General features: G+C 39.4%; 1 protein-coding gene across 3 annotated transcripts; it reads left to right on the plus strand.

Annotated features, from left to right (window-relative positions):
* The first annotated feature begins 8 nt into the window (after positions 1 to 8).
* On the plus strand, positions 9 to 13,851 carry YTHDF1 (YTH N6-methyladenosine RNA binding protein F1). 3 transcript variants are annotated; one of them, XM_065849736.2, is made up of 5 exons: positions 10 to 442; positions 865 to 889; positions 2,329 to 2,408; positions 6,909 to 8,435; positions 12,314 to 13,851. In XM_065849736.2, exons 1-5 carry the CDS (start codon positions 416 to 418, stop codon positions 12,338 to 12,340), a joined length of 1,686 nt encoding a protein of 561 aa, XP_065705808.1. In that variant the 5' UTR covers positions 10 to 415; the 3' UTR covers positions 12,341 to 13,851. The 3 variants fall into 3 exon arrangements, with proteins under 3 accessions (XP_065705807.1, XP_065705808.1, XP_071671753.1); XM_071815652.1 differs by having other exon boundaries at positions 42 to 142; XM_065849735.2 differs by lacking the exon at positions 12,314 to 13,851 and having other exon boundaries at positions 9 to 442; positions 6,909 to 9,033.
* The last annotated feature ends 3,130 nt before the right edge of the window (positions 13,852 to 16,981 follow it).

Raw genomic sequence — 16,981 nt, forward strand, 5'->3', positions numbered from 1 at the left:
GTGCCCTGCGCGCTCTCGGCGCTGACGTCACCGCAGCCCGGCGCCCGCCGCCATTGGAGTTGGAGGCTTCGGCTCCATCCCCTCGGTTGCGGCCCGACGGCGGCGGGGAAGCCCGGGCGGAGCAGCCCCGGGCGGGGTGGGGGTATGTGAAGAGACGAGGCCGGTAGGGTGAGGCGAGGCGCGGTGCGGAGCCGGCCAGACCGTCCCCTGGGCCCCTCTGAGGAAACGCCGAGCGCGCGCGCCAGCGGCCCCTTTCCCTCCCCCTCGGCCCCGGCCCCTTCCCCGCCCCGGCCGCCGCCTGAGGGAGAGGCCCCGCCGCTCCTCCGCCGGGCCCCGCAACTCCGCGCCGCGCTCAGCGGCTCTGCCTTCTCCCTCGGCTCCCTCCGCTGAACCACGGAGGCCCCGTACATGAATTATGTCGGCCACAAGCGTTGACCCTCAGGTAAGCGGCGGAGCGCGGCACGGGGCGGCCTTCCTCCTCCTACTCCCTGCCGCGGGCGGGGGGTTTCCTTTGCAGGCCGGTGCCTGCATCTGGCCCGGGAGAGGCTTTTCCTTTCCCTCCCAGCTTCTTTGCACCTTTCTCTTACTCATTCACTCCCTCCCTGTGAGCACAGAACGTTCCTCTTGCCTTCCGAGAGCCGTGGCCATTTCTGAGGCAGGCCAGCGCCGAGTGATGGGTGAAACACTCTCCTCAACCGCAGTTTGAACAAACCCAAATGTGCTGTTAGCCGGTTTTTTTTCAGGCTATTATCCCTCCTCAAAAGCTGTGTGCTTTGCTGTGACAAATTAGAGGTTTTTCTAAAATTAACTTTTTTTCATTTTCTCCTCTTTTCCTTCACCCAATCATATGCCGTGGCTTCCCAGAGGCTGAAAGGACAGGATAATAAAGGTGAGAATCATGCTGAGATCTGGTCGTTTAAATTGTTACTGTAACAGATTAATTATGCAGGTACTTGTAGGTGAGCAGAAAGATATTGCTCTTGATCCCTGTAGATAAAATCTGGAACAAAGGAAGTTGTGCTTTGTTTCAAAAATAACAAACTGTTACTCATACGAGCTTGCTTGCATCCTACTTAATGTTGCTGAGTTTACAGTTGGAAGGGTTGTATGTTAGTATTGAACATAGTGATGCTCTTCATTTCCTTTAAATAAAGGAGATTTATGCATAAAGTCACAGGGATATGCCTATTCAATATACATTTTTACAAAGTTTTGCATGGTGTCTTGCCATATGATTACAGTTGTGTTACTGATCTGTTGATTGGTATATCTACTAGATGGTACATATAAGCCTGCGAACAAGAAACGTTAAAATGAAATCAGTTAACTTCTGATGAGATAATAAGCTTTTTATGATCAGTCCTGTGTTTCTTTTGAAATGAAATTTAATAACAGGTTACCTGAGAAAATGCCTTTATTATTACTGTGTTTGCTAATAAATGTGTAAATGTTTAGACTTAGAAACTAGCAATATTTTTTTAACTAATAAATGCTTTTTTTGATGTATCCAACCTGCCTTAAAAATCCAGCTACTTAGAGAAAATTTCAAACTATGTCCTATGTTTGTAAATACTCTTTTACCTCTACTCTCCCTGCCAAACTTTGCAAAAATATTCTGTTAAATTCCCAGACTTGTTTGCTGGGTGTCCGGTTTGGTATAGTGTTACTTTTAGTTTAGCTGTTCTATGAAATAGTTGCTTTATTTACCTATCACATAATGCATTTGACCCAGTTTTCTTAAATTTAAAGCAAACAACAGAAATTATTTGAAGTGACTTAATAACAGCTTTAGGTTTGTGTATCTTTCCATAGTGAGGTTTGAATGCTTTTCATACTAATTCAGGCTTAAGTGGGCCTTTGATTGTGGCAGATATCTCTGTTTTACACCTGAGAAATTTGAGACTTAGATTTTCCTGAAGATATCAGGGTATCAAGGCACTTAGCCATCATTATTTCATAATTAAATGTAACCTCACCTCGTCTTATTTTAACCAACTTAAATTAAGCAAGCAGTGAATAACATGCTGTGAGGAGAACTGTGAATTAGTTTCTCAGAGTTCTAATAATGGACCAGAACAATAGATGTAGTTTCCCAATATTTTTCACAAAATCCTTGTCCATAATTTTTTTTTTTACTTTACTAAATTTTAGTTTTATAAACAATAATATAAAGAGAAACCGTTTGGGGGAAAAATGTCATCCCTTGATGTTTTTGTGAGTCTGCAGTCTGTGGGAAAAAATAAATACGAATTTTCGTAAAATAGGTAGAAAACTTTACTGAAGTGCTACTGAGCAGTATTATAATATCTTGTAACCTTTTTCTTTTAGTACAAAATGGTTCATTACATCAGAAGGATACAGTTCATGACAACGATTTTGAACCTTACCTTTCCGGGCAGTCAAATCAGGTTAGTATATTTTTAACTGAGGTTTTTTTCTCAGGCATGCTGTTGGCGCTCGATTCATAGGATTGTGTTGAGGGAGCAAATTCCTTAAATAGAAATGGAAAAAGAAATGACTGGCATATTGTGTTACTTGGTAATACAACTAGCATTTGTGCTCACAAAGCTAATATTACTCTGCATATCCAGATGGCCACAAGTGAAAATGAAGTTAATGCTCCAACTAGTGTCTGCTGATTGCTCCTCAAATTGCAGGTTATTGATACGGTTGGACTGTGACAGACTATTTGATCTTAGAGTTCATTGGGAGATGAGTTGAGTATGAGAGTCTGAAGGTTCTGATTATGGTCCCTCCTGATGTGTATAATTTGTATAATCCTAGAAATGAGTGTAGTTGAAGTTGGTTTTGAAGCTTTCTAGGTAGCTTGTAGAGTTTGTCCCAATTGCTTTTTACGCTTCAGCAAGTATTGTTGTTCTTTCAAGTCCTGTGATGTGTCTTAACAGTTAAAGATGTGTTATTTTAAGAGCAAGGTACTGTAATGTAAACTCAATATAATCCAATTCATTATAGTGTACATTAAATCAACATCCATGACTTAAATACCACGATAATTTAAAATACCTTGTAATTGAAGTAAACTTTGGCCTTACATTCAAATCTTTAAAGTGAAAAAAATGTATAGAAGGTGGAGATGCTGAAAGTTTTCTTTTGCGTTTTCGGAGAGACTGACCGGAGGTACGTTATTATTTCTGGGCAGAAAGGCAAAGTGTTATGTTTTAAAAGGAAAATTTATAATTCAACCTGAAGCTGATGGATGCCAGTGGTGACATCACTGAGCTTGCTTGCAAAAGAAAATTATTCTATATGCTAAAAAAAAAGTAGCACATGATGTGCTGTTCTGTGTCATTTGTGGAAACTGTGATTTAATCTTGACCATAAACACCAGAGCAAACAGTATCAATTCCTGCACTGTGTATCAGGGATCTTCAAGATGTATTAAAAATTTTGTTAGGCAGATGGATGGAACCATGTTGCAAGTTTTGGATTGTGGCAGCTTTTAGGAAGATTACAAACTTTAGCACAATATAGATATACATGAGCAATGCAGGCACCGCTGTGGAAGTTGGGACAAATCTCTGGCAATGTGGACTCTGAGCTCTGTGGGTACCAGCTCCCCAGCTAAGATGCTGCAGCACAGATGTGTTCTCCAGGCTTTTATGAAGTTAAAATGATGTAATGGGGAACATTCCCTGTTCTCTGGAATCAATGTGCTGTAGCAGCCATGAAAGCAGGGAACTTGTGGGAAAAAAAGGAAGTAAAATTTTACTTTTTAATGCAGAATTAGTTTTGAAAGAAATTATGGTTTTTACCTTTCTCTAATTTTTTTTGAAATTTCACTTCATCACATTTGTATGTGATTTCTAGTTATTTAAGGCAAAGGTATGTTTTTCTAATGTGAAATATATTGAACTTTAAACTTCATACAGAAAACATGCAGAACCATCTATTATAGATTAATTCTAGGAAATTTGTCTTAACTGTCAGCCCAATTATTAGGTTTAAATAGAAAAATTACTACAACTATTAGAATTTCCATAATTCTAATAAAGTTTTCTTATGTGAAGGTGTAGGTCCATTTACTGATTTATTTGTGCCGCACTAAGAAATTGGCATGCTACAAGAAACAATTGTGCATGTTGTCTTACAGTTTCAACTGGAAAGTGGCAGTAGCATTAATTAGGGCTGTGAGATTTTGTATTGAAGACAATCATGTTTCTGAAAAAAGTGTTTTTATCTAGTTAGTCAGATTTATTGAGTCCTCTAAAATAAATTTAAAATATAGGCGACTTAGAAGAAAATGTTTGAAACCAACTGGATATTTTAAAAAATCCGTAAGAAATTAAATGAATACTTAAAAAATAAAGTCCCAGCTGACACAACAATAAGTTTGACGTCAAAATCAGATGTAGGTTGGTAATATTTTGTTAATTTCATCTTCTAAAAATACAGATTACTCTTTGAAATTAGTATTGAGCGTGAAATATAATCAAATGTAATTGTCTTCCTTGTGTTGAGAAGTGCTCCTAAGTAGTGCTGCCTTCCTTTCTTTCCATAAAGGTTCTAGTATCCAAGTAGCAGTAGTTAATAGAGATCAGATTTGAGATGTGGTAGCTTTGTGGTACGAAGCACACTGAAAGTACTTTTAAGTGCAAAGGAAGCTGAGTGTTCGTATACAAAGTTATACTCAAAGCAAGAAAGGCATACCCCCATGTAACGTCATTCAGAACCAAAAGATTATTCATAAGTAACAGGGAATTCTTAACGAGAAGCACTAGGAGGGATCCCTTCCTAATTAAAAAATGGTTAGGTTTGTTTGTTGTGATGCAGGAAAGGTCAGTGATAAGTTTGTTGAAATAAATGTTGTGCTGCTGCAGTGAAGGACTTCTGTCAGGGTTTCTTTTACACAGCCTGGCATAAAGCCAGTCAAAATAGATTGGATGTTTTGTAAGCATGTCTGCTGAAACTTGCCTGTAATCTTGTTAGAATCCTTGTGGAAACTTTACAGGCTGTGTGACAGGAGGTGACACTCTCAGGAATTGTCTAGAATCCTTTGGCAGAAATATTTTAGGACAAACCACCTGCTTTCTCCAAGCTTATTCTTTTCTGATCTTAATAAATTCTAAATCTGTAGAGTATATGAACATAAGCTCTCTAAAGAACTATTTATGTCTCCTCCCTCTCACCTGCGCTTTTTTTTGCATTGTTCATATCACTTTAAGATCACCACATCATAATCTCAAAGTAAAGTCTTTCAGAAGAATGTTTTCATATGTTAAATATTGATTATTTTAGTTTGGGAGTCTCAGAAAACGTGTCGTAGAGGATCTTCTCATAGGTAAATTGTGAAACTCTTATTAATGATAGAATTTGCATGTGAATAAAGGAAGCCTAAACAGTGGCCAAGATCATTTATTTTGAATCAGTAACATTGGATTTAGGCTGTTGGCATCTTTGCAGTACTGAATGTAAATCTTGAAGGCATTTTCTGGTACCATTCTCTACCTGGAAAGTAAGAATATTGAATTACTCTGGCTTTGGGATGTCACGAAAGGGAGTTGTTGAAAATTGAGCAGTAAAAATGATTCTGTGTATCAGCTGGGTATTACGCTTCTCTTCAGCAAGGAGCTGATTTAAAAAAATGAAGTAAAAAAGCTGTGAAATAATCTGATTTTTGGGAAAATGACTGGAGCTCCAGAGCAGTTCTGCTGATTTTGCAGATGCAAATGCATTTTTTTTCAGGTTTGAAATCTTGCAGTTTGAGAGAGGTCTTAGTTGTTCTTAAAATAATCTTTCTCCGTGAGTAAGGAAAGGCTATCTGCTGTTTGACTCATTAACAGGAGATGTTGACATTCCCTCCCCCTCACTAGTAATTACGGTTAGAATGTCAGTTTGGAAGGTCTGCAATATATATGTTTGAAGTTTATTTAAAGAGGAATAAAACCTATTTTAGAATATTCTTTATTTGTTCCTTTGCATTGTTGAATATGAGAAACACAGAACACTTAAAAATCAGGTGTCAGCAGAAGATTTAGAGTGGAAGGAAGGACTTCTTGGCTTGGTCTTAGAAGCGGTTAAAAGGGAGGAAAAGCTGGAATTTCTGAGGGGAATCTGCTGGTTTATACCTGGTCAGTCTCTTATTTCCTGAGGTGGAAAAGGTGGCCTGTTTGGAATGACAGTCGAACAGGCTTGCACATTTGTAACTTTACTTCTGAGGGAAGAACAGGCAGCTGCAAAAAAAGCTGAACAGGGTATTTTCTCAGACAGTTTGGGTGACATATATCACATGCCATATTTGTGTCTGTTTGTCTCTAGTATACCAATCAGATTAATTTCAGTTTGTAGTTGTTAGGTCTACTTATAGAAAACTCAGCGTGTGTCTTAGGATCACAGTGAGATCACATGCTATGTCAGAAGCAGCCTTTGCATGTTTTACCACGTCAGGTATGTTTTGCTCGTTGGGGACTATTGGCCCCTCAAAACAATTCTTTAATGATGACTGTGATCCTATTTTCTGTTGTGTTGTCATGTTAAAGCAATTTAGTCCAAAACTTATCCCGTGTAGTGATCTAGAATGCTAAATATCCTTAGTTCTATAAGTGACAAAATATTGTTTTCTAAGTTCCTTGAAATATTTTGGAGTATCAGTAGATTGAATACTTCTAGAAGAAGCCACTAAATAGCCTTAATAATGTAACTAAGTTTATGTGGTTTCAGGATCTCGAGTACTAACCTCGTTGCGAGCCACTAGTCCTGGGCTGCATCATAAATGCCCAAAGACTGCATTTTAACCTGTAATATTTCTTGAAGTATGAACCAAGATCTGTAATTAGAAGCTATATTACCTTATCTCTGTTCTTTCTATTTGGTAATGAACAGTGTTGTGACCATGTTTATATTAAGAGTGGTTTTGTATCTAAAGTTACCTTTTTTTTTTTCTTTAACAGAACAGTAGCTATCCATCAATGACTGATCCTTATCTGTCCAGTTATTATCCACCATCTATTGGGTTCCCCTATTCTCTCAGTGAAGCACCATGGTCTACAGGGGGAGATCCTCCTATCCCGTATCTCACCACCTATGGACAGCTCAGTAATGGAGATCATCATTTTATGCACGATGCTGTTTTTGGACAGCCTGGGGGCCTGGGAAATAACATCTACCAACACCGGTTTAACTTTTTCCCTGAAAATCCTGCCTTCTCAGCATGGGGAACAAGCGGATCCCAAGGACAGCAGACTCAAAGTTCAGCATACGGGAGCAGTTACAGCTACCCACCCAGTTCACTGGGTGGTACCATTGTGGATGGACAAACAGGATTTCATAATGATACATTAAATAAAGCTCCTGGAATGAACAGTATTGAACAGGGGATGGTTGGACTTAAGATTGGTGGAGACGTTACAACCTCTGCAGTGAAAACAGTAGGTTCTGTTGTCAACAGTGCCGGGATGACAGGTGCCCTCTCTGGTAACGGTGGATCTAATGTCAGCTTGCCAGTATCTAAACCAACCTCTTGGGCTGCTATAGCAAGCAAACCTGCGAAACCACAGCCTAAAATGAAAGCAAAAACTGGACCTGTAATTGGAGGAGCATTGCCTCCTCCACCTATAAAGCATAATATGGACATAGGTACTTGGGATAATAAGGGTCCTGTGGCAAAAGTTCCTGCCCCCCAACAGATCCCTTCTCCTCAGTCTGTTCCACAGCCACAGCAACCAGTTGTTCAACCTGTTCCAACTCAACCTCCTCCATTGACTCAGCCACAGTATCAGACCCCTCAGCAGCCACCCCAAAATCGCTGGGTAGCTCCTCGCAACAGAAATGTAGCTTTTGGCCAAAGCGGAGGAACTGGTAACGACAGCAACTCAGTTGGCAGTACCCAGCCTAACCCTGTTCCAACTGGCGAGTCCCATCCCGTTCTTGAAAAACTGAAAGCTGCTCATAGCTATAACCCTAAAGATTTTGAATGGAACCTTAAAAATGGGCGTGTGTTCATAATAAAGAGCTATTCTGAGGATGATATTCATCGTTCCATTAAGTATTCTATTTGGTGTAGTACGGAACATGGCAACAAACGCCTGGACAGTGCTTTTCGGTCCATGAATAGCAAGGGTCCAGTCTACTTGCTGTTCAGTGTCAATGGCAGTGGACACTTCTGTGGAGTAGCGGAGATGAAATCACCTGTGGACTATGGCACCAGTGCAGGTGTCTGGTCTCAGGACAAGTGGAAGGGAAAATTTGACGTCAAGTGGATCTTTGTGAAGGATGTACCCAACAACCAGCTCCGACACATCAGGCTGGAGAACAATGACAACAAACCTGTTACAAACTCCCGTGATACACAGGAGGTGCCCTTAGAAAAAGCAAAACAAGTGCTTAAAATTATTGCTACTTACAAGCACACGACCTCCATCTTTGATGACTTTTCTCATTATGAAAAGCGCCAAGAAGAGGAGGAGGTGGTGCGGAAGGTAAACTTATTAAAAAATTTATTTTATACACAGATATGGGGAAAATGAAATGTGAAGGCTGCTATGGTGGAAAAAATGTAAGTAGGAACTTGAAATGTTTTTCATGCATCTCAGCTTGATGGTTTTGTGTGTGTTTAACAACACGAAAAACAAACTGATGCTTATTTGTCTGTGACAATTTCATAGCTAAATGCGTTTCAAAGCAGAAAGTTAAGCAGTAATGCAGGTAAAGGACATGTTCAGGTTTTTTGATTTTGATTTATTTTTTATCTTAAAATGGTTAATAAACTAGAAAATAGTTTCTGTTTCAGAATTAGATTTGCAAATAATTGCTGCTTAAGTTTTTTTTGCCTTATGAGGTGTTCTGAAACTGTTTAACTGGAACTAGGCTATCAAAATGGATACTTGTGCTTGAATTTGAAATTTGTACATCACCTTTAAGAGCAAGAAACCTCATCTTGTTTGTTTAGTTGACCTCTCTGGAAAAGAAAGAGTTGCATAAAATTATTGCTATAGTGCTAGAAAGACTGCGTTTCTGCTGCTAAAGTCACATGTATTATTATTTGGGTAAATAAAGGTTTTCAGTTCCCAGGTCTAATCTGTCTACTAATTCTTGAAAAGAAGTTTTGAGTGAATATGTAGTAAGAGAAATTTGGGCAGTAACAGAGAAAATGTAGTAAAAACTTCCATATGCTTTCATGGCTCTCAGTCTGCCACAAGAGACATCTGTCCCTATCCATCCCATGACCTCCGTTTCAAAAATTCTCTTCTCTAATTAAACAGCCTAGAAGTAATGAACTGACAAAATAACAGGTGTTGGGATGTGTAGTTACTTTTTTTGTATAGCATTTCAAATACAAAGCAGTTATTTGACGGGCTAGTTTAATGCAGCTCACACTTGCTACAAAATGTTTTTGAAGCAAAGACTTGATGCACGTTCCTGGAGCTTAAATTGAAGTTGCCATTTTAAAGGTTTTAATACCATTTAAAAGTGCAGATAGCATTGCTTCAAACCGTCTCCATAGAATGTACCTGTAAATTATGAGAGAAAAGTAGATCAGTATCTTAAGGACTTTTAAGCTCAGCTTTCCCAAGCTGTCAGATACACTGTGCGCAGTGTAACCTTAACACAGCAGGGAAGGAGAGTTTCAGGTTTGCAGTTTTTCTCGTGTACTCCCTGTGGGGTTCCACAAGCTAAAACCTAAAAGTCTTTACCTCAACATTTCATTTCTTCAGTAGGCAATTAGCAATTCAAAGTTTAATGCAACCTGTGTCTTGAAGAGAGATATTCCCTGATGTAGGAATCTTGAATAAGTCAGAAGGCCTGAATTCTTTTGTCCAGTGTTTACGGTGTATGGGGGGGGGATGATTGTTTTGTGGGGTGTGTTGGTTTTTTGTTTGTTTGTTTTTTCTTTCCATGCCGAGTCTGCCTATGATTTGCTGCTGAGTCTAGAAGGGAGAATAATGTGTGGATTTAAAGAGTGAGGACACTGGGGAAGGGATAGGAGTTCCAATCTTGACCAGTTACCTTACTGGCCAAAGGAAGATCCAAGTGGCTCAGTACTGAACACTGTGCTCCCTTTGCTTTGCAGCAGCTCAGGGAGCTGATGTTCTACTATTGGGCTGATCCCACTTTGGGTTGTTCCAATACACACAACTATTTCCCACATTGAGTTCAAGTGCTGATACAATATTCTCACCCAGGTCACTGCTTTGTAAGAGTTCCAGTTTTTGTAAGTAATGCATTATTTTTCTGTCTCATTTAAAACTGAGGCTCTACCTTGTATGACGCATTCAGAAAATAAACTTTGGAGTCTAATTTAACATTTCTGAGATTGCTCTAAATAGCTTAGAAAATAGGATGATATACAGAGAATCGAAATAAACCAAGGAAGGCAATAGTGCTAGAGAGGTAAAGCAGATCAACAATGAGGGAATGAAAAATAAGATACTACTTGTTGGGTTGTATTCTATAAAACTATTGTCTGAAGAATTAATATTTTTCCCCTTCATTGACTAAATTAATTTTAGAAATCCAACTAGAAGAGGTTTTTTTGCAGGCTATGCACACGCTTATTGTTGAGCAGTTTGTGCTATTGAAGTTGAAGCCTTCCTGGTTTGCAAAGTTAACCTTCCTATGACAATAACTTTTGAAGAATCTTATTGCCAGTTAAGGTATCTTATGACCTAATTGACATTTTCAGAAGGTTGTTTGTGTATGTGCCATCTTAATTGATTTTCAAGTGCTATGTTTTTTTCTAGCATTGTTTATTTCCTTTCAAGATGCTTTCTGTGAACATTCATTGGCACAGAACTTCTAAGGATGGATTATTGTACTTCCTCCAAAACTGTAGTTAAAAAAAATTATACTTTATAATACTAATTGTGTTTCCTGATATAAAGAAAACGTATTTTTGTGTCAGTAGACGAATGCCTTCATCCCACTGACCTTATCAGATAGAGTTTAGTAGGAAGGTTGACAGCTGCTTTAGGCTGAGGTGAAGGGAACAGAAACCTGACGGGGTGAGTGTCTCCAAAGTGGAAGCTTCTTCACGTCTTGTGAAAACTCATTTTTCCTGTGTCTGAAGATGATACTTATTAATGTCATGAAACAGAAGTACAGAACAGGAAGTCCCTTGTGAGATATTGGAGATTTCCCCTGGAGAAGAGAAACTATGAAGGCTCTGGATGGATCTTCAGAACCAAAATGAGCAAAGCTTTGTTAGTTGCTTACAAAACTGCTTGTTCTTTCCTGCAGTAGTGCTAAATTGCAGTAAGGAAGAGAATTTGAGAGGTAGAGCTTCTAAAAAGCAGCCATGCTCTAGAGCACAAAGAACTGTTGCATCAGTTTCCTCCCCATGAGTTTATATGGTTTCAGACACTTTAAAAGGAAGACTCAGATTAGCCTCTGAAAGCAAGCAGCAAGGTAGGAGGAACTGCTTATAAATAGCTCAATAAGTAGCGCTTTTTACTGAATTATAAAACCTGAGCATACTGTCTGGGTACTAGGTGGAAGTCTGAGGTATTAACCTGTCTTCTGTTTCTGTGGGATTAGGCCAGGAGAATGTAAAACTTTGATTTTGAAAGTAGGTGAAATTATGAGGGTTAGTGGGTGACTACACAGAAAACCAAAGTTCTGTAAAGTGACAAAGGGAAAGAATGGGCTGGCAAGCTTGGGAGGAGAGTGAGACACAGCGAAGGGGATTTGCCACTTGAGACGTGGGAGTAGGATGGAACAGTTAATTTTTGGAAGCCTGAAAATGGGGTTGGTACAATTCAGGTTAAGATTCTTTCTAACCATCTTTTGTTTGAAAAGTCCAGCAGCCATAAATTCATACAACATCTAGTATGTTCTGATACTCTGCCCCTACAAGATTGGCTTGCTTTGATAGTTTATCATAAGTTGTGTATAAAAGAGGAATATATTTCAAGAGAGCTCAAATCCTGCTTTTATTGGATGTGACTAAACTCTGAAGTCATTTGAATCCTTCAAAATCATCCTGGTTCTATGGAGTTCAGTAATCTACCATCTCCTTTCTGCTCCTGTTTTGCTTGTGCTGCTTCTGCAGCAGCTAAAATAAGCCAGCACGTAGAATATTGCAGGTCCTGTTTCTGCTTAGGAATTGATAGTCCCAACTTTCTTACTGGGACCTTCATCTGCTCCATTTGAAGTGACTGTTCCACTTGAAGTTGCATTTAAATATTAAATTATCAAATCCTTGGGCTTGCCAGGTATATACAATATATGTATAAAATGCAGCAGTAATGCTTTAATAAAGTGTGTAATTGTCTGGGATGAAGTTAGTGCTGTTTTACTACTAAAAGCTTTTTGCTTGTTCGTTTGACTAAAATATTTCTTAACTTTTTTCTCTTTGCAGGAACGTCAGAATCGAAACAAACAATAAGAATAAACATATACAGTTTGATATATATACTAGAACTGATATTAAATTCGACTATGAGAAACAAAATTACAGTATACTGGTGCTGTATCCTGGCATCAGGACAAACTAAAGCTTTCAGCTCCAATATATCTTCTCGTGCAGGGGAAATTAAGTTGTCTCATCTTTAAGTACATTGTAGTTTATTTTTGCCCAGGTGGATCTGCATTAATTTGTATCTTTTTTTTTTTTCCTATGTAAAATTCTGTAGAAATCATTAATAAAGGTGTGTCTGTTTTTATTTTTTTTTAAGTTGGTAAACAGTTCTGTTAACCTAATGTGGACCTATACACGAGCATACTAAAGTGTCAATGCTTCCCAAAGACTTTATTTTGGCACAAATTATGTTCCTAGCCAGATATACAGATTATGGAGAATACATGACAAATCTTCCTTTCTCCTCCTCCCAAGCCCTTTTTCTTCACAGTGGAAGTAAGAAACCATACATTGATTTTTTTTTTTTTTTAATTATTATTATTTTTTTGTTTTCCTCCCTCCATTTAAAAAACTTCTAAGATACTGTACTTCACAATTTTGAAATGAAAAAACTAAATCTCTGATCACTTTGTGCAGCTGCTCTGCCTCTTTATTTATCTGTACAATTACACTTTTGAAACTGCTAATGCGCCATGTTGGTTTTTTCTGTCTAGTAGAAAATCAACTTGTCAGTGAAATTGTTTCTCTGGCCAATATTTCCCTCTCACGTTCTGTTGAGCAGTGCTTCAGTGTGCATTTGTTATACCATATCCTGCCGAGGGTGAGCGAGACGCTTTCTCTCCGCCATAATTCTGCTTTACGGTTTTTGTAGCTTAATTAAATAATAATGTGATGCTATCAACATTGCAGGGGTTTTGGACAATGTGTTGAAACCTGTTTCAGCTTTCAGGTGTTATTAGTTAATTGCAGATCGTTTTTAATCCTTCCTGTCATTACTCCCTCCCACCCCCCAAATCCTAATGCCATTTAAAGTTTTTATACCAATAATGCTGAGCTTTAACGTAGGAACTAATAGTACGGATAATATGATGGATTATGCCTCAGATGTTTAAAATTGACAGTGTGTATGTCTAATTCTTTTTTTTTTTTTCTGTTGGATGAGTAAAAAAACCTGTTTTAAGAAACTGAATTTACTGTCATGTTTTTGTGGAGTGAGGGGACCGTCGGAGAACCTGTCACCAACCGGAGTTCCAATTACGCATGGAAATGGTGCTCATGTCCGCTGCTCTAGCACACTGAATCTGCACGTCTTTATCGTAGAGGATCTTTTACTATATTAGCAAGTATCTTCTGAATACTATTTACTCCAAAAGGACCTCCAATTTAAATAAAGTTTAATCTGTATCATTTAGACTTGTATCTAGAACGTATAACTCTGTCTCTGGACTGTTCCTGCCTGTAAGGGGTAATGGACAGCATCAGATTAACTTTTTCCTCTAGGAGAATACAAGCCTTAATAAACAATACATATTTAGCAAGTTTGATGTCATTTTCATTTTTTTCCCGCTCTCCTTTCAGTTCTCTTGCTGTGTTACAAACCCCCTTCATGCCGACTCGGGAGTTAAGTTGAAGTTGAGAAGTGTTTTGATGGAATCGCTGAGGTGTTTGTGAATTGCCAAAGGGTTTCGTGGGGCTCCGCAGAAGACAGTTAAGCTGCTTTGAGTGTTACCTGAGTGTTCCTCAGAGGAAATACCTGTCCACACAGTGGCTTTCACTCAGTTTTCCTTTCTCCTTGGGCAACAGAGAAGCTGAAGAACATGTTGGAAGTTGCACCGTAGCTTTCAGGAGGCTTTACCGCAGATGTGGGTCACTGTGATGAGAACTTTCCCTATAGAAGTCAAGCTCTGAGCAGCTTTTACAGCACTCGGCTGCATTTTGCAGCTTTAACTTGAGTAATTTGACTTGATATGTTTCTTTAACTGATTTTTTTTTAAGTAATAGTGCATTTTATAAACATGTTACCATTTAATAAAAGCACCTGCTGTTGCTTTCAGTTGTTATGTCAGGACACTTAAAACTGGTGATTCCAGAGCCAAAACAAATTAAGCTCCATCTGGATCCTGAAGAGGAAAGTTGGTTACACAGCTTTTACTTTTTTTTTTTTTTGAGATATAAAGGAATATCTTTGATATACCTATAGACTTCAGGTAAATATTTGCTCAAAAACTCAACAAACAAAAAAGACCAAAAACCACCACCACCAAAAATAAAGAAAAAAGTCCAAACAAACTCCACACAAATTGAGAGGCTTTAACTGAGACTCGTTTGGCTGTATTGTTAAGGAGCGATGTGTCTCGACCTGCTGGCTGGCTTTGTGCGTAGCAGAGAGAATTTGTAAGAGCTTCAGCCCGCAGAGGTTTGTGAGAGTGCAGCACTGTGTCTGGGCTGTGCAGCAATATCTTGAGTTAAAGGGTGGGGGAAATTTAACAGTGGGTGAAATAATCACTTTCATTATGGCCGTGTTGAGTTTTACCAGAACCAAAATGCAGACCGGCCATTTAATTTTGAATCAACCGTCGTTTCAGTTTAAAGAGATGCCCAACTTCGTTTTGTTTTGCAGTGTGCACTGAGGGGGCATGAGGCAAAGATTCTACAAAACTATCACAAGCAAAATTACTATAAAATGTTGCTACTCTCTTCTTGTTCACCTGTTGAGAAAAATAGTTGAGGGGAGCGAGAGGAGCTCAGTGAAAGTAGCAGATAAATGCAAAATTAAGCACAAGTAAATCTGGAGCGAAAGTGTGTTTTGATCTAATGCTCCTTCTCCTGGTGTCTCAGTTCCTTTGAATTGTTCATGTTGAACAATCTGTTTCACTTGGAAGAAGCTCTGGCTTTTTCTGACAACAGTGCTTCAGCATCTGCTTGTTTTGAGGAGAAAGCTGTTCGCTATTTTGGGGAAAGTGCAGGTTTTTAATTGGAATTGGTGATGCTGCCCAAGAACAATGCGAGTGCAGCCAGGGCTGTTCCTGTGATCCCACCTCGGCCGTAGCCGTGTCCACAATTCCTTTGAGAAGGAACAGCTCTAGTTCGGCCTATTTTTAGAAGTAAGGGAGTCGAGTCGAAATGTTGAAATGACTTAATTGGGGTGTGGCTTGGCAGAGGGAGATGTGGGATTTCACGAGCCATATGGTTTGGCCTATGGGCAGTTTCAGACCCAACATCATTCTCACGGTCACATATATCGGCACGTTGACCTCACGTCAGGGTGAATGGGATTGTCCTGTGTGTGGGTGTTACTGATTTCACAGCTTTTCTGTCTTCAGAAAACTTCTGTTGAACAAAAAACCTTGAAAATTGGCTTGCACGTTGCATGTGCGATGATGTATTGCACATTGCATTGTGCGATGATGTATTGCACGTTGCATTGTGCGATGATGTATTGCACGTTGCATTGTGCGATGATGTATTGCACGTTGCATGTGCGATGATGTATTGCACGTTGCATGTGCGATGATGTATTGCACGTTGCATTGTGCGATGATGTATTGCACGTTGCATGTGCGATGATGTATTGCACGTTGCATTGTGCGATGATGTATTGCACGTTGCATGTGCGATGATGTATTGCACGTTGCATGTGCGATGATGTATTGCACGTTGCATGTGCGATGATGTATTGCACGTTGCATTGTGCGATGATGTATTGCACATGCAATGCGATGGCAGTCTGTAATATTTTTCATTTCGTAGCAAGAGCACAAGCAGGGCAGGGCTTTAGGAATTACAAGAACAGCTTTTGTTCCCTGGTATGAAGCTGGATTAATTTCCCTATTTCCTGCAGGATCATCATTTCAGGGCACCTTTGTAATCCCTTGGGAAATCCTACATAAGGGGGTGCTGATTCCGCTTCTGGATCATCTTTTTGCTTCCCATAACATCCCCAATCCCCCTTTTGTCTCATTCCTGAGGTGAATTACCAGCAGCACCAGAAAGACTTTGGAGGTGTGATTCTTCAACATGCAGGACTTCAGAGAAATGGCATCTACACTTTTACTGAATCTCCCTTAAATTGGAGCGTAGGCGGTTTTATGCCATCTGTCTGTTAGTAAGTTATTCAAGAAATTATTTTTACCTGGGATGTTACCATGACAACAGACAGTTGGTGAAGTCTTCACCAAGTGCATTTCTAATGTCCAACTGCTGCTAAATCAGGAGGATCTGGTGTTTTGCTGTGGTTTCAATAACAGAGACTGTGCGAAAAAGGTGTAAATTCTTGTTTTGCCAAATCTGCGTTCTCCGGGTATTTTTAGATTATTAATGCAGTGCATTGGGCAATAATACATACTGCAAAAAACCTTGATTCCAACCCCCCCTCATTATACCATGGGGTGAGAACAGGAAGAAAGTCGATTTTATCAGTAAGACATAGAACGTCCTGAGTTGGGAGGGACCCACAAGGGTCGAGTCCAACTCCCATCCCTGCACAGGACACCCCACAGTTCACACCGTGTGTCTGCGGACATTGTCCAGTCTCTTCATGAATACTGATAATGATATATAATATATAATATATTATTATCTGAAGAAATTAGAAACCACTGGTGCAGGCAGAGTTCTTGCTGCTCCTGCTCTCCTGTAGCAACGCATTTTAGCTGGAAACACAGCAGA

This window comes from Patagioenas fasciata, chromosome 16 (genome assembly GCF_037038585.1).
Source record: "Patagioenas fasciata isolate bPatFas1 chromosome 16, bPatFas1.hap1, whole genome shotgun sequence".
Taxonomy (NCBI): domain Eukaryota; kingdom Metazoa; phylum Chordata; class Aves; order Columbiformes; family Columbidae; genus Patagioenas; species Patagioenas fasciata.

Excerpts from the sequence above, each read along its gene's own strand:
- YTHDF1 (XM_065849735.2), top strand. The coding sequence starts at position 416 with ATGTCGGCCACAAGCGTTGACCCTCAG. Across the intron at positions 890-2,328 it reads GAAAGGACAGGATAATAAAG|TACAAAATGGTTCATTACAT; the intron begins GTGAGAATCATG and ends TTTTTCTTTTAG. Across the intron at positions 2,409-6,908 it reads TTTCCGGGCAGTCAAATCAG|AACAGTAGCTATCCATCAAT; the intron begins GTTAGTATATTT and ends TTTCTTTAACAG.